The sequence below is a fragment of the Benincasa hispida genome, chromosome 7 (genome assembly GCF_009727055.1).
Source record: "Benincasa hispida cultivar B227 chromosome 7, ASM972705v1, whole genome shotgun sequence".
Taxonomy (NCBI): Eukaryota; Viridiplantae; Streptophyta; class Magnoliopsida; order Cucurbitales; family Cucurbitaceae; genus Benincasa; species Benincasa hispida.
The window spans coordinates 38864158-38887029 of record NC_052355.1 but is presented as its reverse complement, the minus strand read 5'-3'; the positions used below and the strand labels follow the sequence as shown (position 1 = coordinate 38887029).

The 22872-nt window shown below is 35.8% G+C and overlaps 1 protein-coding gene across 2 annotated transcripts; it reads right to left on the bottom strand.

Annotated features, from left to right (window-relative positions):
- Positions 1 to 4967: 4967 nt before the first annotated feature.
- LOC120081382 (ABC transporter G family member 7) lies at positions 4968 to 17120 on the bottom strand. 2 transcript variants are annotated; one of them, XM_039036210.1, is made up of 12 exons: positions 16612 to 17120; positions 16030 to 16223; positions 15767 to 15917; positions 15242 to 15374; positions 14628 to 14829; positions 13864 to 14134; positions 13411 to 13542; positions 7704 to 7924; positions 6843 to 7055; positions 6657 to 6741; positions 5354 to 5879; positions 4968 to 5281 (listed from the first exon to the last, which is right to left on the bottom strand). In XM_039036210.1, the coding sequence occupies exons 1-12, from the start codon at positions 16894 to 16896 to the stop codon at positions 5271 to 5273; spliced, it is 2424 nt and encodes an 807-aa protein (XP_038892138.1). In that variant the 5' UTR covers positions 16897 to 17120; the 3' UTR covers positions 4968 to 5270. The 2 variants fall into 2 exon arrangements, with proteins under 2 accessions (XP_038892138.1, XP_038892139.1); XM_039036211.1 differs by having other exon boundaries at positions 16030 to 16260; positions 16612 to 16743.
- Between the last annotated feature and the right edge of the window lie 5752 nt (positions 17121 to 22872).

Below are 22872 nucleotides of genomic sequence, written 5' to 3'. Positions count from 1 at the left end.
GATACGTCTAAGGATGCATCATTTTTTTAAATATATTTTTCTAATATATATTTCTAAAAAATAAGAATACTGATACGTTGAAAATACATTTTCTTTTTCTTTAAAAAAAATCTAGGATATAGATAAATTTAGCGTACAAGTTAATAACAATAGCACAAAATAGAATACAAATACTGAAATACAATACAAAAAAAGCAACATCTAAGATGTTGATATACAATAGTTAATAAAATGCAATAAAAAAGTGACTCATATTGCAAAGAAGAAGAAGAAGGAGATTAGAGGGAGAAGTATGAAGATAAACGAAAAGTTTCTTCATTGAATTGTTGAAGATATTCAAATGGTTTATATTTTAGTAGATTTTGTGGGGACTCAAATGTGAAGATGAAGACTATATGATTCTAGTCTAGGATTTGGTCCGTTATTTATTTATTTATTTTTCCTTTTAGTTTTGGACTCGAATAGTGAACTTTTTAAATAGGTTGTCTAGTTTTAGATTGGAAGAGATTAGATGAGTTGCTTGTCTTTTTTCTTTAAAAAAAAGTACGCATAGAAATAGATATGTCAAATCGCGTGTCAAATACGTATCTAGGAAGTATCTAGAAGTATCGGTATCTGATACGTGTCTAATACTGATTCTTTGTCTCACATGAAGTATCTGTGCTTCATAAGATTTGAACCTACAACTGATTGTTACAACCTCATGAGTTAAGCGTACGTGATAGCACTAAGCATTTTTTTTTTTATCGAATTTACAGTCGAAATCAAAATAGATGCACTATAATTTGTGACATTTTGTTTTCTACTCTTTAAATTTATGTTATTGCCAATCACAAATAACCCCCAAGTTTATCCAATATAAAGGATTAAAATGAAGCATTATGCAATGCAAAAAAACCAAAAACAAAACATCCAATATTTAAAGATCAAACTACAAAAGATTTCAAAGTTTGGAGATGAGTGGAGAAATGGAATGACAATGGGAGGATATTTATTTTTTTGAAAAAAAAAAAGTGTCACTTTTCCCTCTCCATGCGTTCTTCCTTTTCTATTCGTAAAAAGTATAACACTAGGCTAGGAAATTTTCACTATCCAACACATATGAATATTGTTCTAAGTCGAATAGTATTTACTGAGAAAATTTCTAGTATTACGATAGTATTAACTCTTTCGATTCATAATCTATCATGCCATAAGTGTTATTTTAAATTATAAGTTCCACGCTATCCTTAAATGTTGCTATTGCGACTAAATGAATACCGAGATAGTAATACAAATTTTCTATACTATGTTAATAGAATTAGAAATTTTCCTTTGGTTGAATATTGAGCGAGTATTTAAGACAAAAAGTAAGATTGTTTAGTCGAAATGGCCATAGTATAAATAGTTCTTCTTTTTCTTTCTTTTATTTATTTATTTATTTATTTTTTTTGGAGAAACAATACCATTTAGCAAACACATACCAAAAAAAAAAAAAAAAACACTAACACCCCACTTCTCGGCTCCAACAAGCTAGGTAAGCCATAAAGGAAAAACAAGTCCAAACATAAAAAAACAAAAACATTAACAACATGGACAACCAAATTATGGGCCACCCTATTATACGATTGAGGCGCAAAACTAAGGCCAACGATATTAAGCCTAACCATCAAATTGTAGATCTGTGTGTAAATCACCCCTCCCCTCAGAGAGACGGTAAAGCTCAATGAGTGTAAGTTTTTTAACCACGACTGAGCATTCGATGCGACCTACACCGAAGCACATCTGTACACTTCGACGAACTTCAAACCCTCCAACAATGCTAACACTTGCCCCATCTCCGCCTCCAGACTCCCCAACAAAATACAAGATGGGTAGCTACCAACACCCCATTCTCATCTCTAATAATCGCCCCTAAATTACAATATAAGCAGTTAATAAATCATGTAATCTATATTTAATAAGTTGTGAGATCCATGACCTAAATTAAGAGTGATGTTAATAACTGTACTTCTCCACTCAACTTTTCTCTCCCAACACTTTGTAAGGCGTATAGTCCAAAGAATTGGAGTTGTTAACTCGGCTCCTTATTTGGCGCAAGAAATTAGTGGACTTCACGATTAAAAAAACATCTATTTCATTTTTTATTAACTAATTATGGTATAAGCCATCCGACTAACCAATCTTCTGATTTCATAATTTCTTAGACCTAACAATTTTACTGTTTGTCCCAAATGCTTGTTGAGTGTGTGTAACAGTGTGAGTGCAGAGAGAGAAGTGTGCGAAAATATTTAGGGCCATACAGCTGTGCGATATGAAATCTAGGCAGAGGAGGTACAAAAAGACTTGTCCACTCCCATTGAAATGAAAGCCCTTTCACTTCCTCACACATCAGCTAACTTGTCCTTTGCTTTCCTTTGTCTTTTCATGCATTGCATTTCCACCTTAACTTCCCACCTTCCTCTTCTTCTTTTCCTTATAAATCTCTCAACTTCTCATCCATTCTTCACCATGCAATGCAACCTTCTGTTTCTCAAAACCTTACAAACTCAACTTTTTTTTAAACAAAAAATCTTTTTGAGTGTCTTGAAAAAAGAGGGAGCTCTCTTCAGTCCAGTCCAAGACAATTTTTTTCGCTGTTACTTAGCTGCTGACTCGTTGGCTTAATAACTCATCAACTGAAATAAATGCTTGGACAATGATGTGTTTTTGAACCAACGATGCAGGAGCCAAGTTCAGCATGACTGTCACGTCTTGGACTGAAGGGAGCTCCCTCACCTTCCACTACCTTTGTTTCTCCAACTTCATATTTTATAATTAACTTAAAACTCCGTCCGATAACCATCTTCACCTATAAGTTTCATCATTATATTACCTACATTCATAATGACGATTTAAAAACCAAAAAAAAGAAAAAAAAAAGTTTTCCCAGAGATTAAAACAACCATAAATTTTGTGAGAAGAGAAACATATTTTTCAAAAGCCAAAGAGTAGATGGTTAACGAACGGACCTTTTTTAAACAAGTATTTTGTTTTAGATATAATTTTAAATCTAGAGTACTGATATTTTTGTTTGATGTAGACAGAAGGGAAAGGAACTGAGGCTTACTGGTTGTGAGATCATGAAGATGCAGCAGATCATATAAGTTGAGGTCTTTTTCCACAAGTAATTCTCTCAGACTTCCAAATCACCAGAATCCAATGAAAGAAGAGACTTTCTACAAAATGAGAAGTACATTAGAAATCTTTAAGTGAGTCATAAAGCTAGCAGGAAAGTAAAGAAGATAATATGTAGATTTTTGGAAATTAAATTGTTAATCAATCTTATGACTGGTTTTAGGAGACTTTAATATATGATATATGACTTATGGGATCTAAATATTTGCGATGACTTGGATTTTTTTTAAAAAAAATTATAATAATAGCTATTTTCAAATATAGAAAAACAGAGTCATCTTAGTACATTTTATTGAGTTAATAACTACAGGTTTGGCTATGTGGTAATGCCGTGTGCCATCACAATACAGCTTTAGTATTGAAGAAATAGTTCTGTTTTTTCTTTTCCCGAATATTTCTGTTTATTACCTTGCAATCTTGAGTGCATAAGAAACCTACGAATCCCTTAAAAAAAAAATTAATAATAATAATAATACCTAGGATTAATATGACGTGATTTTATTTGATAGGAGTTGAGAAATTTTAACTTCTAACTTCAAAAAAATAATATATGTTGAGTTATTCTCATTTTCATCGTAACATTGATATATTTGATATCTTTTATAAATGTTTATAAATCATATATTTCAATATAAAAATAGACAGCAAGTTGGATGTAAAAATAATTTAGTTATTACTTAAATAATTTATATCAATTTTTTAATTTACAAAGAATAATTGTTGATATGGATATTTATTCCAATAGATATGCAGCATCAAAATACTGATTGATTTTGAAATTGATATTTTATTATAGTCAATGACCAATTTAACTCTCAGTTGTATTGTAATCTTGTAAGTTCAGATTTTTATGGATGTCAGAATATATTATAAAAGAACAATTAAGACCAACAAGAACTTAACTCGACTGACATCTATATGTATTAAGGATCAAGATATTCGTGGTTCGAATTCTCTCACCCCCAATTTATATCCAAAAAACTTGTTTTTCAAAAAAAAAATTAAGATTAAGTTTGTTAATGTCGGGTATCAAAGTAATTATTGTAAGCATTAATGAGCAAGCTAAATACTTAACCTACATTTCACGACAAATAAAAAATTTAGTTTAGAATTGAGAACAAGCTAAACATGTTGATTTTCTTCTAATTTGAAAAGAAAACCAACAAAGTCTAGATTCCATTAAGACGAACTGATTTTTCTGTTCATGTTAAGTTAGAATTGTAGGAAAAATGAACATGACTCTTACCGAAGAGGAAGGAATGCAGTGAAAATGAGCTCCAAATGTAGGGGTTCATTATAGAAGCAACTAATGTCAAAATTAAATTTGCAAGGACAAAAAGAAATTTTAACCTCACGTTGGTTAGGAATAAATAAATTTACAATAGCCCTGTACTATGTATTATAATTAAAAAATAAATAAATTACATATTTAGTTTATAAACTTTCATATTTGTATCTAATAAGTTTCTAAGCTTTAAAATCTCCAATAAATTCTTTAACTTTTTCAACATTTTTCAAAATTAACTCTACCAAACATAAATTTTAAAACTTAAACTTGTGTCTAATAAGTAAACTTTCAAAAATGTCAAAGGTCAAAGACACTTAATCAGACACTTTTTTTTTTACAAGTTAATGAACTAAAGTTGCTTATAACCTTTTAAAAGAATACTATAGGGTACTTCGGATATTTTTTGAGAAAAAGAAAATTGTAGATTTCAAGTTTCATTAGAAAACAATCCTTTAAAAAAAAGAAGGAAAAAACATCAAACAGGGTTTAAAATCCACTATAAACTTACAAAAGAAAAGTGGAATTAAGCATATTAAAGAAGCAATTTGGTACTTACCTGCTAATTGGGTTAAAAAGTGTTTAGTTTAAACTTTGGAGTCAAGATGCCATGATGATGCATATTTTCATCCATGCTGTCCAACCATCATGTCATCATCCTTCATCTTCTCCAAAATGTAAACCTCATCAAAATTACTATTACACATTAAATTCATGACTCAATTATGCATTGATGCAAAATAACTGCATTGTTTCACATTTTACAACTAGAACAGCTTATTTGGTTAAGTAAGGCAACAGGCCCTCCTTTATTTGCCATGACATCTCCTTACTTAGCACCTGTATGAGATGAACTAATAAATAGCAGCACATCTAAGAACAATAACAGGTAATGCCTAAATAATTACAAACCTTCTAGAATAAACGGTCGAATTTGATAGATTTGGGGTGTTTCAATATCATCATCCTTCGATTCAACTTGATCGAGAGGTCCCTCAGGTTGGGGTTTCTCCATGTTGTCATTGTCAAAGGATTTGATTTGTAGATCTCCCTCAGGTTGGGTTTTGTCCAAGTTTTCGTTATTAAAGGTTTCCAATTGTAGATCTCCCTCAGGTTGGGTTTTGTCCAAGTTTTCGTTATCAAAGGTTTCCAATTGTAGATCTCCCTCAGGTTGGGTTTTGTCCAAGTAGTCATTATCAAAGGTTTCTATTGGTAAATCTCCCTCGCGTTGGGTTTTGTGCAAGTTGTCATTGTCAAAGGTTTCGATTAGTAGATTGGGCTGTATTTCGTCGGGAGGCGGTGGCTCAAGCTCCTGGTACTTGGGCTTGTTTTTTTCTAGGAGAAGGTAGGTGGTATAATACCAGAACAACAGTATCCTACTCTGAGCTATCAATGTATCCCTAATACGGCTTCGACCAAAAGAGAGTCGTTCGAGTGCCTGCATATCAGAGAAAAGCAAAGTTATTAGGATGGAAACATATCTTGTCTTAAATGCTGAAAGGTTAACCAATTATGTAAAGATATCTTTGGAGAGGCTCAATTTTCCTCTCAATAGGAATGTGCTATTTCTCGGATAAACTCACACCCCAATAAAAATAAGCCACGAGAAAGTCGACGAAATAAGTTATAACTTGCCAATTTATAGTTTCAAACTGAATCAAAGAATTCTACAAGCTAGAGGTTCACCACAAGGAGGAGCTAAGGAATATTATCCCACTAGTTATACAAAGGTTAAATTACAAGTTTAACCCCTTGAACATTTTATTTTATTTTATTTTATTGGAAAAAAAAACATAGATCTACTAGACACAATTGAAAGTTTAGGCCGTCATTAGAGATAAAAATAAAATTTAAATCCGATAGACCAATTAATTTTTAAAAATTCTGAATTTGTCAGGAATTTATCAAACACAAAGATAAAAGTTTGGAAACCTATTAAATATAAAATTGAAAATTTAGAGACCTATTAGACAGCTTTGATAGTTCAAGAATTAATAAGACACAAACTTCAAAGTTCAAGGACTAAACTTGTAATTTTACCCTATACAAACAAATAGAGCCATAAATAATCTGGTTCCTGTGGACTTATGCAAGCATGCACAAAGTGTACCACAGTTTTCAATGACTTGTACCATGCTCAATCATTTCAGTATCTTACACAATAATGAAGATTCCATACTCAAGTTAAAATAATAAAGTTCATACTCTCGCTTACCTGTTCTCCCGTTTGAATATCGAACGAATGCTGACAATCAAATTGAAGTCCTTTAAACTCATTGATGCAAAGCCCTTGAAAGGCCCTGAAAGATGGAATGTCACTCGAGTCACAAGAATCAATGAAGAGAGAATATTTAAATTTAACACGAAACCCGAAGTCTTTTAATCGATCTGATACACATACCATCTTATAAGAGAAACACTAGGAATCCAACGAAAGATGATCGGCGTGTTGTCTGCATTGACATAATAGCCACCAAATACAATAAAAACTGTCATGAGTGAGGGTCCCACTGCCATTGCTGCTTCTGTGCTAGGAACCATAGCTCCTACGGTGAGCCCCATAGCAGATGCAGCAAAAGATTCAACCGTGACAATACTGCAGAACTTCCCAAATCTAGAAGTAGAAAAATTACAAACCCAACCATCAGAAAGAGTTAAGTTAATTTTGCCTTATTAAACAACCGTTCCTTGGAGGATGAAATTCAAAAAGGCAAATTTTTTAGAGATTAGATAAATTAAAGAACTTATGGACCAAGACTACTTTGTCATTTCGAAATATTAAAGTCCCATTTGGTAACCATTTTGTTTTTGGTTTTTGAAAATTAAGCCAATTTCCTCAATATAATGGTTGACTTCTTAGTTAGATTCCAAAAACAAAAACAAGTTTTGAAAATCTACTTTTTTTAGTTTTCAAAATTTGGCTTGGTTTTCTAAACCATTGTTAAAAAAATATATACAAAGGAAGAAATTTAGAGATAAAAGTAATGTCTATAGGCTTATTTTTCAAAAACAAAAAACCAAAAACTAAATGCCAAACGGGGCCTAAACATTTTCCATTGATATAGTAAAACATTGCAAATACAACTCCTATAACATGCGTCCCACTTAAACCCAAACCTTCTAACAAAGAATCCCACCAAAATAGCGATAAATGAATGAAATATATAACCCCAGTCCCCTGCAAGTTATTTTTTAATTAATATTATTTGTGGCATCGAGTGCTTGATTTTGACAGCAAATTACGGAATCACCAAACCCTGACCTTGATGCAGTTGGGTGAAGACGAGCCATGGGGTACAAAATAGCCCCAAATACCAGTGGAAAAGCAGCTCCAATTGGAATCTCGGCCAACAATTTAGAAAGCAAATATGGGCCTAATGTATAAGATCCCTTTGCACGCTCCCTGTCAACAATTGCACGTTCCTTCGGAAAAACACCCACAGTCTTGGTGAGAGCAGCCATTGCAGTGTTGATTGCTGCAACCTGAAGTGAAACGTATCCATATTAGCCACAAATTGGATTGAGAAACTGATAGGCTTCAGCCAAATCAATTTATTTATCAACACAGAGGAAGAATTCGAGATCTCCCCTATTCTCTCCCAAGTCTCTCACAGAGAGCTATTACAACCAAGAGAATACTGAAGATGATTTCTCCTCCAATCCCAAGAGAATACATACTCCTCCCTCAGGCCCCTAACTAACAATATTCCCTTGGGCCCCACACAATCCCTCAATTCTCTCACACATATTACATACCTTGCTCTCCCTTACCTCTCACACGCTTATGTACATACGCCTTAGTGACCCGAGGCCTATCATTACCCGCCCCCCAAAGAGCCACCTTGTCCTCAAGGTGGAATTCAGGAAACCGTTCTGTAATTACCGATGCTAACTCCCAAGTGGCATCCACCGCCAAGCCATTTTCCCAATGGTTCAACACCTCCAACGCTCCCTGATCAGTGGGTGAATCGCACGTCCCTAATACCTCCGCTGGCTGGAGCATATAAGTCAAGTCTGGTGCCAAATCTTTGGGAATGGGAAAGACGGGCAGATTATGACCCGCAGCCTTGTGCAACAAGGAAACATGGAATACTGGATGTAAGCCCGTACCCACCAATAAATTCAGTTGATACGCCACTTCACCCACTCATTCTGTGATTTGAAAAGGCCCTATGAACCGTGGGGCCAATTTCGGATGCTTATATCAAGCTAAGGACAATTGCCAATAGGGCTTTAACTTTAAATAGGCCCATTCCCCTGCAGCAAACTCCACTTCTCGTCGCTTCTCATTGGCTGCCTTGGTCATTCTTTGTTGCGCCTTGTTCAATGATTCTTTTAAAGTAGCTAACATCTCATCTCGGTCACGCAACTGCACCTCGACCTAACCAACAACACTAAAGCCCTTCTCATAACGAAGTATAGGTTGTGGAGGATATCCATACAACACTTCAAATGGGGTCAAGCATGTAGTCGTATGAAAGGACGTGTTGTTACTGAATTTAGCCCACGGAATCCATTTAGCCCACTGCTTCAGCTTCCCCATTACAAAACAGCGAAGATAAGATTCAATACCTCGATTAACCACTTCGGATTGCCCATCTGTTTGGGGATGATAGGCTGTACTATGCCGCAATTGCATCCCTAAGGATCGGAATAGTTCCTCCCAAAACAAACTCGTGAAAACCTTATCTCTATCTGAAACTATACTCTAAGGATATCCATGCAATCGAACCACTTCCCAAACAAAAATAGCAGCTACGGAGTGTGTTGAGAAAGGATGCTTTAAGAGAATAAAGAGGGCATACTTGGATAGTCAGTCAACTACGACCAAGATAGTGGCGTACCCTTCGAATTTAGGCAATCCTTCAATGAAATCCATGCTTATATCCTCTAGACCCTATCCAGAATGCGTAAGGCTTGCAAAAGCCCAATCGGCGCCAAAGTCGGATATTTTGCTTGTTGGCAGACAGCACATTCAGCAACAAAACTGCACACTCTCGCTTTCATTCCCTTCCAAAACACTTCACATGCTAACCGTTGGTAAGTCTTTAGAGCCCCTTGGTGACCCCCTACCGGGCTATTGTGGAATTTCCTCAGTAAGAAAGGAGTGGTGGGGGAGGTATCCGGATTAACCAAGTGGCCTTGATAGTACGGTAAATCATCTTGCAAAGAACACCCACAAGGCGCTTTTTGTCCAAGTATCAATGACTATCTGATGGCATTGAGTGTAGGGTCCGCACACACCTGATCAACAAAGATGGACGTGTTTAATCCCTCCACCACACTCAACAAACCAAACTCCAATGCCGGAATTAATCTCGATAAAGCATCCGCTGCTGAATTCTCAGAGCCACGTTTATATTCAATGCTAAAATCGTATCCCAAGAGCTTTGCAATCCATCTTTGATATTTCCCTGCAATCACCCTCTGATCCAACAAAAATTTTAGACTCCTCTGATCCGTTCTTACCCTAAATTGCCTGCTCAACAGATAAGGGCGCCACTTTTGTATTGCCAATACAATGGCCATCAGCTCCCGCTCATACAGAGCCATAAAGCGATGTGTTGGAGGTAACGCCTGGCTAAAATATGCCAATGGTCTGCGATTCTGCATCAAAACAGCCCCAATGCCAACCCTAGAGGCATCCGATTCGATCTCAAACGGTTAATTGAAGTTCGGTAGCCCCAGGACAGGTAACGATGTCATAGCCGTTTTGAAACGGTGAACAGCTTCCTTAGCATCTGGGTTCCACCCAAAATTACCTTTTTTTAACAATTGCATGAGAGGTAAGGCGATCGACCCATAATTAGCCACAAACTTCCGGTAATATCCCGGCAGACCAAGGAAGCCCATCAACTCGCTAATATTTTTGGGTTTTGGCCACTTCTGCATCGCTTCAATCTTGGATGGGTCAGCCGCAATCACGACCCAAATACTCCACACAAGTCACTGCGAACTGACATTTCTTCTAATTGGCTACAAAGTTATTGTCCTTCAGTATGTCTAAAACAATCGTCAGGTGCTCTACATGGTCCTCCATCGAACAACTATAAATGAGGATGTCGTCAAAGAAGACCAACACGAATTTTCTCAAACAAGGTCTCAGAATGTCGTTCATGGCTGCCTAGAATGTCGAAGGAGCATTTCGTAGCTCAAATGGCATCACTAAAAATTCGTAGTGTCCCTCATGAGTCCCAGTCTTATGGATGTCGAACTTTCGTACCCGAATTTGATGGTAACCAGACTTCCAATCTATCTTTGAGAAAATAGTGGCACCAAACGGCTCATCCAACAACTCATCAATCACCGGAATGGGAAACTTGTCTGGTATGGTCGCTCGATTAAGGGCTCAATAGTCCACACAAAACCGCCAATTGCCATCTTTCTTCTTGACCAAAAAAACCAGGCTAGAGAAAGGGCTTCTACTAGGCTGAATAATTCCAGCCATTAGCATCTCACGAACCATCTTTTCAATCTCGTCCTTCTGAAATTGTGGATATTGATATGGTCAAACGTTGATAGGTCCTATTCCGGGCTCCAATCCAATCGCATGATCATGATGCCTTTTGGATGGTAAAGTGATTGGTGTCATAAACACCTTTTCAAATTGCTGAAGAACTGCTCGGATAGCTTCAGGAATCTGTTGCACATTCTTATGGAATTCAACCTTGCCATCATCCTTGACCCCCGTATCCAAAACACCGAGTTCCACAAACATCCCTTGGTCTTCTTTTCCAAGCATCTTCATCATCCATTCCAATGAAATTGGGGATTTCACCAAACTACGGTCTCCGTGGAGCTGGACCATCCATTTCCCCACCTGAAACTCCATAATTGACAAACGATAATCCATTTCGATTTTGCCCAACGTCTCCAACCAAGTCACCCCCAAGAATATGCGCTCCCTAATGGAAAAGGAAGGAAATCATGAATTATGGATAAATCAGAAATAGTGAGGAACACACTTTTGCAAATTCCCGCCGCCCGGAGATATCCACCCGTTCCCAAGATAACTCCATATTCTCCGGTTTGTGATATGGACAACTGTAATTCTGATATCAATTCCTCATCAATAAAATTGTGAGTCGCTCCTCCGTCGATTAGAACTACCACCTCACGTCCACAAATGCTTCCTTTCACCTTCATGGTCTCAGGTGAGTGTAACCCAACCATTGAGTTGAGGGATAGATTGGCCATCTCCGTTGTTGCGCTGTCTCGCTCTACCTATCCTTCCACACCGAAGTTATCGGCGCTACCTCTCCGGCCTCATCGTCCAGCGTTATATTTTCCCCATCCTGCACAAACATGAAGTGCAACTCTCTTTTCTTGCACCGGTGACCAAAGCTAAATTTACCATCGCATTTAAAGCAAATGCCCTTTTCTTTTTTTGCTCTCATCTCTTCCTCTATCAACCATCGGTAGGGAAGAGTATTCCCCACTCTTCGTTGTTGAGTCGTGGATCGACATAATTGTGGTTGACGAAGCCGTAGAATTTCTATTAGGGCTAAATGAAAAAGACCGGGCACTCGTTCCACCACCGTTCGACCCGCTTCCACTGGAACCCGACCCACTAGCTATTGGGTTCGAATCGAACTTGGCCCATTCCCCGAGCTGGCCTGCTTAAACCTCTTTGCTTGGAATAGTTTATCTTCCTCAATCAATTGGGCCATTATCATTTTTGCTTTTAGGCCCGTTGGTTTCATCCTTCTCATCTCACTTTGGATTTCTTCTTTCAACCCACACATAAACTTACATTTTAGGGCTTGTTCCCCCAACTCCTTCAACCCAACAGAGTATCGTTCAAACTGTCGACGGTGTGCTCTCACCGTCGTCTCTTGCTAAAGTTTCATCAGACGTGCATATCGATCAGCTTCGTTTGCCGGTCGAAACCGATCCAACAGCAACTCATGAAACCGTGACCAACTTCCCACCGATCGCCAATCATCTTTCCATTGATACCAATCCAAGGCTTCTCCTTCCAAACACAGGACCGTTGCATCCAATTTATCTTTCTCTGATAAACTATTCACCACAAAGTAATGTTCCACGCAGTGCAACCACCCATTGGGGTTCTCGCTCTCCTCCCCTTTGAAAATCGATACCTCCAGTTTCTTCAGCCTCATGCGAACAAAGGAACTTCTTTGCTGCCAGGTGCGTGAATCCCGTTTTTTGCTTCTCCTTCTACTTTCGAACCCGTCAATGATGAATCAACTGGTTTTTTCCCTTTGTCCGATATTGTCCTCTCCGATGATGTCGTTCCCTGCTCCGCCAATAACACGTCCAGGCGTGATAAAATCAAACTCATTTTCCCATTCATCACTTCAAACTTCTCGTTTGACTCCTTGAATCCAACCTCCACCTTGCTTTTCCAACGACGATTGCTTTTCACCCATCTCACTCAACTTCTTTTCCACGGTTACTACCCTTCCATTTTTCCCACCATACCCAAGTCTTACTGCTCTGATATCAAATTGATAGGCTTCAGCCAAACCAATTTATTTATCAACACAGAGGGAGAATTTGAGAGCTCCCCTATTCTCTCTCAAGTCTCTCAGAGGGAGCTATTACAACCAAGAGAATACTTAAGATGATTTCTCCGTCAATCACAATAGAATACATACTCCTCCCTGAGGCCCCTAACTAACAATATTCCCTTGGGCCCCACACAATCCCTCAATTCTCTCATACGTATTACATACCTTGCTCTCCCTTACCTCTCACACGATTATGTACATACACCTTAGTGAACCGAGGCCTATCAGAAACTTGTATATGTTATGCTTCCTAGGAATTATTCTCAATTCCAGCAACTAAGGGTGGGAGTGAGGGATCTTCTTCAATGATAATTGCAACACAATATTGGTTTGTTATTGCGGTACAAAAAGCATCATCAGAATATCATATTAATACAACAAAGCAATGTAACCACAATGCTTGAATGATTCCAAATGTACAACGATATATTATACCTGAAGCAAACCCATCCTATCCTGGATTGATGTTTGAGATCTTCCCATTCTCCAAAAGACTGAACCAAATATAATAGCTGATGCAATGGACATTCGTGCTCGAACCTTATTTGTTGGTCCATCCCGAGAAGCCTGGTAATTCATTAAAAGCTTCAATCAAGTAAAATAACTAACAGAATTACCATACACACAACAGATTAACACGTCCAGCAGACCACTTGTGACCCATAGATACTCTCCTTAATGTATGTGATTTGCCAAACAACTGGAGATGGGGACTAGACAACTTCAATTTAAGAATAAGAAGAAATAGCACATGAAATTGAATGTTTTATCCAAATAAATTTATCAGATCATTGTTAGAATATCAGAAACTGCATAGCATAGGTTTTCTTTTTCACCCTCTTATAGCTTCTATCTACATTTTTCGACTGAATGAGCCAATTTAGAAACCTGCATCCATGCACGCTTGAGGAGCAAGCAGAATTCCTTCCACCAACCTCCTTTCTTCAAAAGCTTACTTTTCCTGAATTCTTTATCAGCCAAGACCTGCCTTTTCTCAATTGGGTTTGCATACAAAATTGTTGAAGAGTATCGTGAGAATGATTCAACAAGACTGCAGATTCTCTTCTGAGAGGAGTACACGCTGTCTGCAGAACTATAGTCAATTGATATAAGATCTGCCAGAAACTCAGCGGGATTCACATGGTCCGGGCAATTATACCTGTTCAATCAAACAGAGAACTATTAAATGACAATATCTGGATTCTAGAGTCCAAATAAGGTAACTGAAATAATTTTTAAGAAAGAGAGAGGATTGAAGTAAACATAGAAAAGGCAGAAGCGACAGGCACACATATATTCAATTTCTTTCGTTTACAAAAAAATATAAAACAAGAAAAATGAACTTGAAGAAAAATGTAAAATGCTATCAAGATAAAATATCATATTGGACCATTGGTTAGTAAATGCAGAACAAAGATAATGTACAAGCACTAAAAACCTTGTACGTGAAAAATTGAGTTAGAAATGCAAAGCCTGATAGTAGACAACAAACAAATCATCAGCCATGATCAATACTCATCAAGAGGTAAGCGCCTAAAATGTCCAAAAAAAAAATGAAACACATGCTGAAGGATAAATGAGGTGTATGCTGTAAACAAGGAAAATGCTCAAACGAAAACATATTTGTTGAAGGTATGGATAGAGCTCACAACCCAAATTTAGAGAAGTAATCTAAAGGTTCCTCGTGAGCAGGACCAGCATAGACAAGAGCACCCTCTGTCAACAATATGATATCATCAAATTTGCTGTACACAGAACCTCTTGGTTGATGTATGGAGCAGATTACAGTGTGCCCATCCTTCGCAAGTTGTTGAAGTGTCTCCACTACTTTCTCAGCCTGGAATGCATCAAGTCCTGGAAGCACCATGTTTATAATTTTATTTGTGAGACATTTTACATTTATAGTTAGCACTGTTTGGATCAACAATCACTAGTGAGTGGTGAACCTTATCATTCATTTTAAACAAATAACAAAAATGAAAAGTTTTGATAAGCCAGAAACTGAATGATTACAAAGAATTAGATAGTAGCAATTGGAGGGAAAAAATGAATCCCTGGTTGGTTAGGAAAACAGGATTTTGCAGCACAAGGGTCTGTAAACTTTGGGGAAGTTGTGTGTGATTTTATAGTTTCAACAAATTGGTATAGTATTATAAGCCACACTCATATAAAATGTTGAAGCTAAGACATGTACATAGATGATGATGCCAAAAGTACAGAGCAACTGATTGTCAAAAGAGAACTCTCACAATGAGGCCAGGCTTACCTGTCGTAGGTTCATCTGCAAATATAACAGATGGGCTGGCAATCAGTTCACATGCAAGGGACAAGCGTTTCTTTTCACCCCCACTGATCCCACGAACTCTTGCATCACCAACACATGATTCAGCACAGTTTACCTTTCAAACAAAAGAATATGAAATTAGCATGAACATGCTTAAGCTTAGATGAAGGGAAGCACATCACATCACTGTAACTCAGAAGAGGCCAAGAGCCATATTATTTTTTTGGATAAGAGGCTAATTGCCATATTATACAACCAGTTTATAATTCTATTATGAGCAAAGAAGCTCTTCTTAAGCATTTCAGCCTATAAAATGATTGTGTACATTGTTTGGTAAGATCTTACAAAGAATGGAGTGGAAAATCAGACCCAGGAGCCAGCTATGAACCTATGGCACTGGCCATAGTCCTTTATGCTAGATTAAATTAAAACAGATAATACATCCACAATGTATGAAAATCTTATTTCAGCTCACTTCGGAAAACAAATATTTTATACAAATCTTACCAAACCTAGTTTCAAGAGCAGATTGTTAACATATTCTTCCCTCTCTTCTACAGAAGACATCTCAGTAAGCTGAAGTTCAGCAGCAAGCTTCAGTGTCTCTCGCACAGTTAGCTGTGAGAAAAAGAGGTCCTCCTGTCTCACATATGCCAACCTACAATATTGATAATAATGATGTTTTGATGTCTATGGGAGAAAAAGGATACAAGGATACAATGAGAGACAACATTATGGTGTAAAATAATTTTTGTTTTAAGGAAACGTACCTGTAAGCTCTCTTATTTGAATCAGCTTTTCCATTGAAGTCTATAATGCCTGAGAGATGTAACCATGGTGAAGCCGCTAGCTGACCAGCCAGAATATTGAGCAACGTTGTTTTTCCTGAACCTGACGGCCCCATTATTGCCAATAATCTTCCTGGTTTTGCTTCTCCGCTAACATTCTTAAGCAGCCATCTCACCTACCAATAGGTTCTTCAATCAGTAATCCATCATGCTCTGCTTTTAAAAGCATGAATATTATTGGCTCAATTACACGAAATGCAAGTCATACAAGAGAACTGAATAGCCAATCGAAGCAGCAATGAAGTTCTTCAACATTTGCATGCCACAAAAACAGAGATCAACCAATCAACTTACAAAAATCGAAAATCAGAACATATGCCGGTAGTTTCTTTCCCTCAAAACTGAACTCGTAATGGTGAAAACTAAAGGAAACGCCAAGTTCATTTCCAAAATGAAGTCAGTTATTCACTATCCAAACATTCTACAGCATTTTCGATAACTCAAAACACGACAATGAGACCAGAAATCGACTTTAAAGAATGAAGAAAACAAGAAGAAACTCACTGATTTGGAGGATTTATCAGAGAGAGAGCACGAGATATTGCACCATCGGATTTTCACCGGCGTAACTTTCCCGGAGGGTGGAGCTTCTTCCCCGAAGTCAATGTCTCCATCTTCCTTCTCTCCGTCCTCGAGCTCGATGTCGTAATCCGGCGGAAGAGCAGGTTCGGGTCCAGAGAAAAGACGGACGAGGAGAGCCGCCGCCACGGCGACCAAAACTTGGCCAACGCCGTTCCCGCCAAGGCTCTTGACCGTCTGGCCCACTCTTTTCCGGTCAAATTTCACCATTCCACTCCGGCGGAGTTGAGCAGTGCGCCACCGCGCAAGAGACTACCGGAAGGTCCCCGTACCTACAGGAGATTCCGATGGCGGCGTCGTCTGTTGAGAAAGAAATTGGCCGGATTCTCGTAACAGACGAGACAACGAGTGTAACGTAGAAGATAAGATGGGTGTATTGGGTATTGGTAAGAAGCTCACTCGCGCAGTAGTGGAAGCTTTCAAGTCTTCGAGAATTACGAACTTACCTGCGTAGCACGAATAAAAGTAATATTTGGAAATGCCATATTAAAAGAAAAAATTAAAAAAAAAAATTGTTACATGAAAACTTTACATTGGATATTTCGGTGAAATGAAGATAAGTAAAGCTGGATGCACTCAAATATTTTTCTAAAATTAATTCGATGTCAAAGTGTGTCTGACTTATTAATAATTGATATGTATTTTCATCGTTGTTTAAAAAAGTTCGATATAGAGGTGTTCAAATAATTTGATGATTCGAAAAAATCAACCAACTCAACCCAAGTGTGATTTGGGTTAGGTTATCAACTCATTTGGATTAGGTTGAGTTCAAATAAATGAAAATTTTATGGGTTTGATTGATTCATGCGTTTACCTAATATAACCCAAACTAACTCATATTTATTTTAACTTTAATATATATATGTTTACTTATAACACAATTATTTATACATATATTGATTTCAATGGTATTTAATTTTAATTTTTTTGAATAATTTATTTTTCAACAACTTTTAAAAGTAATCTTTTTGCACTTTCAAAAGAAAATTCACAATATAAATTGAAATTAAGTTGTTAATCTTAATTTAATATATGAAAATAATTAAACTATATTTTTACATATTTACGTTTGGCTTCTTTTTAACAAAATTTTAAATAAATGATCCGATTAACCCAATCCAAAAATTTTATTGTTGGGTTGGATTCATTTTTTAATAAAAGTCATTTGGGTTGAATAAATTTACAATCCGAATAATTGAGTTGGGTCTAAAAAGTCTTTCAACCCAACCCATAAACACCTCTAATTTGATCTCCATGCAATTGATGTTAGAGAATCGATGATGTCCACATTGGTTGGCCCTCCTCTAAATTTAAGTCGTTGCAATTTAATAAGAGAAATAGATGAAGTTCATCGACAAAATGTTCGAACATCAATAGTAAAAAATATTGTTGAGTTTACGGGGCCAAAAACCCCGTAGATATACTAAGCACAAAATTAAAAGTTCTAAAGTTTTATTAGACATAAATTTCAAATTTACACTTAACTTATCAATTAATTTCTTTTTTTAGAAAAAATGACAATGACTTATTAGACCTTTAAAAATTTATCAGACACACAATTGAAAATTTATAGATATATTAAATACTTTTAAAATGCTAGAGATCAAATAGGCACAATTTTCAAAATTTCAAGAATAAAAAAATTAAAGAAAAGTATAAATTTTTACCCATTAAGTTGAACGTTGTATTTTTCAAAATGAATTATAGTTTTTCTTCTTCACAGTTGAATTGAAAACGTTATGAATACGTAAGCATATCTTCTTTGAATATTAGGGAGTGGTTGATGTAAAAACTAACCATCTCTTGCTCTAATAAATACTTTTTCAAAACCCTCAATTAGTTATAGTCAATATTATTTCAAAATTTTATTATTTTATATTATTTTTTTATTTTTTGCTACAATGTTTTTTTTTTGTCAAACTAAAATAGTTTACACTTCAAACATATATTATAATAATCGAAAATAATAATTTACATCCCAATTTTCAAATTATAAATTATTATAATCTAATTATAATAATTTAAGATTATAAAAACTAACTCATTCTAGATAGTTATTCATATGTCAATCGATCTCTCTCATCCAAGAGTGAGAGGGGAGGAAACAATCAATACAAAGGACAGAGACCTCTTCAACCAAACCAAAATCACAAGGGCCATTCTTTGTGCTTTATTGTTACTTTTTGTTTCTTGTTATTAAAATTATTTTTTTTTAAAAAAAAAAAAAAAAAAAAAAAAACCTTCTTTTCGCTATAACCATTACATGTTGATTTTATCATTTCGAGAAATAATAATAATATTTAAAAAAAAAAACAAGTTCATACTTTTTCATCTATGAACTTTAAACATATTAAATAAATTCATAAATTTTTAATTTTGTATCCATTAAATTTCTAAAATTTAAAATGAATCTAATAAGTTTTTTAGGATTCGTTTGATAATGTTCTCATTTCATGTTTTCTATTTTTTGTTTCTTGTTTCATATTTCATATTTCTTGTTTTTTATATTTTAAGACTTAGAAACAGGAATATCATTTCCTTTTTTTTCATGTTTCTTATTTCTTTATTTCTTGTTTCCTATCTTTTGAAAATTATAAACATGAATATGTTTGATATCTATTTCTGTTTCTTGTTTCCTTAAAAAAAGAAATATAAACAAAAACTTTTTTTATAACTATTTTTTATTTCTCATTACTCATATCTTTTTTCTCACTCCTCTCTCTTTTTTGTTGTTGGTCACCATCTCTGGCCATCACCTCGTCCGCCAACTTTCATCCACTACCTAGTGACATTTTAATTTTTTCAAGTAAAATTGAAATTGTTGCCTTTAATGTGTGGATATATTTTGGAATGTTGAAGTTAAAATTGAATCAATAGGGTAATTCAATTTTAAAATAAACATGAGAAAATTTTGGTTTTGCAAGTTAAGGTTAAAAAATTTAGATTTTTTTTTTAAATGTTATTTTAGTATATATTAACAAAAATAGGGTAGGATTGAAAAGATTGACAAAAATAGGTTTTTTAAGCGTGTACCCGGTACACGATTAGATTTAAATCATGTACTTGGTACACGAGTGTCTGTGATCTGGCACGCGCAGATTGCCAATGTGATAGTTATGCAACATTGACTGAGGTAATCGTGTACTGGGTACATGACTTCGTTCTCCATTAAACCGTGGCGCCTTTTCTTCCTCCATCCGAAAACCATCCAAATCCTTCTTCCTCCATCCGTGAGCTTTTTCGTTGTACAAAATAATTTTATCGGAGATGTACAACAATATTCAGTACAACACAATTTACCAGTGTTATTGGGTTCAATGTGTCACCAAATATTGGTCAACATAGAAAGTATTATTCAACAAACAAGACGACTTAATGTTGCTGATACTGATCGAAGACGTATTCGTCGTAGATGACAACGACAATAGGGTGAAGCTAATTTATATGCACATAAAGACAACCCCCATGTAGGGCAAGGGCCAAGGGGTCGTCTTTAAATTTATGTAAACTTCTATTTTCAAATTAAATAACTAATTGTAAATCTTCTTTAGTATCATGACATTTTTTTTTTTAATATAAGTGCAGAATAATTATGTTTTCATTGCATATTAAATATACAATTAAGTTTAATAATGAAGAAATTTGCTAGTTAAAAATTAGAAAGAAAAAAACACTTCAATTGATTTTTTTAAAAAAAGAAAAAAAAATCGTGGACCCGATCCACGAGTCCCTCTTCAACCGGTCCACCAACTGAGCTAACGTGGTGCTAACTGGATTAAATGCTAATCATGTACCCCATACACGATTTCCCTTCATACCAAAACTACTATATTTTTGTCAATATTTCCATTCCCACCTATTTTTTAAAAATTCTTTCCCATGTACCCCATTTTTGTCAATAATTTGAAAATCTACAATATTTTTTAACTTGATTCGCGTGTCTATGCCAACCCTATCAATTGCAATTTTTAATCAATTTTGAAATATTATATATAAACAAGAAACAGAGCAAGGGGAAACTACTTTTTGGAGTTCCTCAAATTTGGCCCATTAAGGAATGTTTCGTAAAATTTAGAAACGAGAAATGAGAATAGTTATCAAACAAGTATTTTTCTTAAAAAATGAGAAAACAAACAAGAAATGGGAATATTATCAAACATGCCTTAACGTTCGAATTGATTACTAAAAGATCTATGAATTTTGTTTACATATAATAGATTATTGACATGATGAAATTTTTTTAAAAACCTACAAACCTACTAGATACAATATTGAAAATTTATAATCCAATTAGGCGTAAAATTTAATTTTATATCTAATTTGTTAAATTAAATTTTAGAAGTTGGAGGAACCTTGAAAACTTAAAGGAAAGGGAAATTTGGGTGAATGACAAAATATTTGGGCCCAAAATGCCAAATGACCTCTTTTTTTAAAAAAAAAAAAATGTCAAATGGCCACCTGCTGACATCATAGCCATATCAAATTACAATTGCCCTCCCATTTTGTCTTCCATACGCTTTATTGAAATTTCTTCAAATGTAACATTATTCTTGTGTCAATCATTCTCATTGCATTTGAAATCAATCAAACATTCCTAGTAAAACTGTCCATCTGTTGCCAATAATCGAAGCTCTTAATTAAGTGAATTTAATCTTTGTCGTGCATGTCGTGTTTGTTTAGGTTTTGTGTTAGAATCGGTCGGTCGTTTTTATGGGTTTTGGGGTTTAGTAATCGGTCGTTTATGGTTCTTGTTTTTTTGGGTTTTGATGTGTTATGTGGCATTAAGGACGAAGACGAGTTGTGTTCTATGGCATTCGGATAAGGTGGAGGGTGTTGAGGTATATGGTCCAGTTAAGGTGAGCGAGATTGTTGATAGCAAGATTCGTAATAGCATAATCGGCGAGAGCAATATTTGCGAGAGCCCACTTGTCCACCATATGCTGTTGAGGGAAGTGAAGAAGAAGAAAGTCGACTCGATCAGATTCTCCATTAGAGGAAAGGTCGTCACGTTTTCGAAGATGGTTTTTTGTTGATTACTGATTTATGGTAGTTTCCTACACAAGTTGTTCAGAGTGAGGAGTCCTTAAAAGAACTTGCAACGAAGCACTTTGGTAACTAGTCGACTTTGGACTCATTCCACATCAATTTTCTAGAAGAAGAATACAAAAGGTTGGAGTTCGAAAACAATGATGATGCTATTAAGATTACCTTAATGTACTACACGGAGGTTGCAATGATAAAAAAGAACAAGCAGAAAAATGCAGACGATTGTAGACTATTTGAGGATGTTGAGGACATAGATTATTACAACAGTCTAGATTGGAGTACAATTATTTGGGAGAGGACACTCGAAGCCATCAAGACTACAATGAATGATAAGGTTGGTCTATACAAGGAGAAGGTGAAAGTAAATAAAAATTATGTTATGAAGTACTCTCTGCATAGATTTCCCCAAACATTATAGGTAGATGTTCTTTAACATAAGCTTATCATTGGTTTAACATTAACATAGTTATGAATACATGTTGTTTCATATTTAGGTATGGACGTATGATATCCTATCACCGGTAGCAGGAAACATTGCCACTCAAAAGAGCAAGGTAGGTGTGCCTCGTATATTACGATGGTTATGCTCCCACTCGGTATCATTCAAAGTATTACAGAGAGACATTTTTTAGTCTCAAAATATAAGTGTACGCTAGCTTTAAATTAACACTAACCATCTTACTGGGTTGGGTTGTTAACGCAGACAAAAGTCAAAGAGAGTTTTGTCATGTCTGATACTGAGATGGAGTTTTAGGACACCCTAGTGGAGAGACTAGTCGTAAGACAAGTACATTCCAACGCTGAGAGTTTAGAGAGCTCAGGTAGTTCAGAAAATGGCGTCGGAAATCTTAGTTAGTTCAGAAAGTGGCAATAGTTCGGATGGGGAAGATAGTTCAGAAAGTGGGGATGGTGATGAGCATAAAGATGCTCAACGTGGAGAGAGGGACAATAAATTTGAGGATGACATAAACATCCACGGGTCCACTTACACCCCCAGTGAGGATATATTTCACGATGTACTGGTGGTCCACGTATGTGAAAAGGACGAGTTGAACTCTTCTGATGAACATTCCAATGATTCACATATCGCATCTATGAAGGAGGAACGTCCTAAGCCTGAAACATCAGGCCATAGGAGGG

Coding starts and splice junctions, on each gene's coding strand:
- LOC120081382 (XM_039036210.1), bottom strand. CDS start 16,896: ATGGTGAAATTTGACCGGAAAAGAGTGGGCCAGACGGTCAAGAGCCTT. Junction 15,918..16,029: donor TCAAATAAGAGAGCTTACAG/GTACGTTTCCTT, acceptor TCAATATTGTAG/GTTGGCATATGTGAGACAGG. Junction 7,925..13,410: donor ATAGGATGGGTTTGCTTCAG/GTATAATATATC, acceptor GTTTCACTTCAG/GTTGCAGCAATCAACACTGC.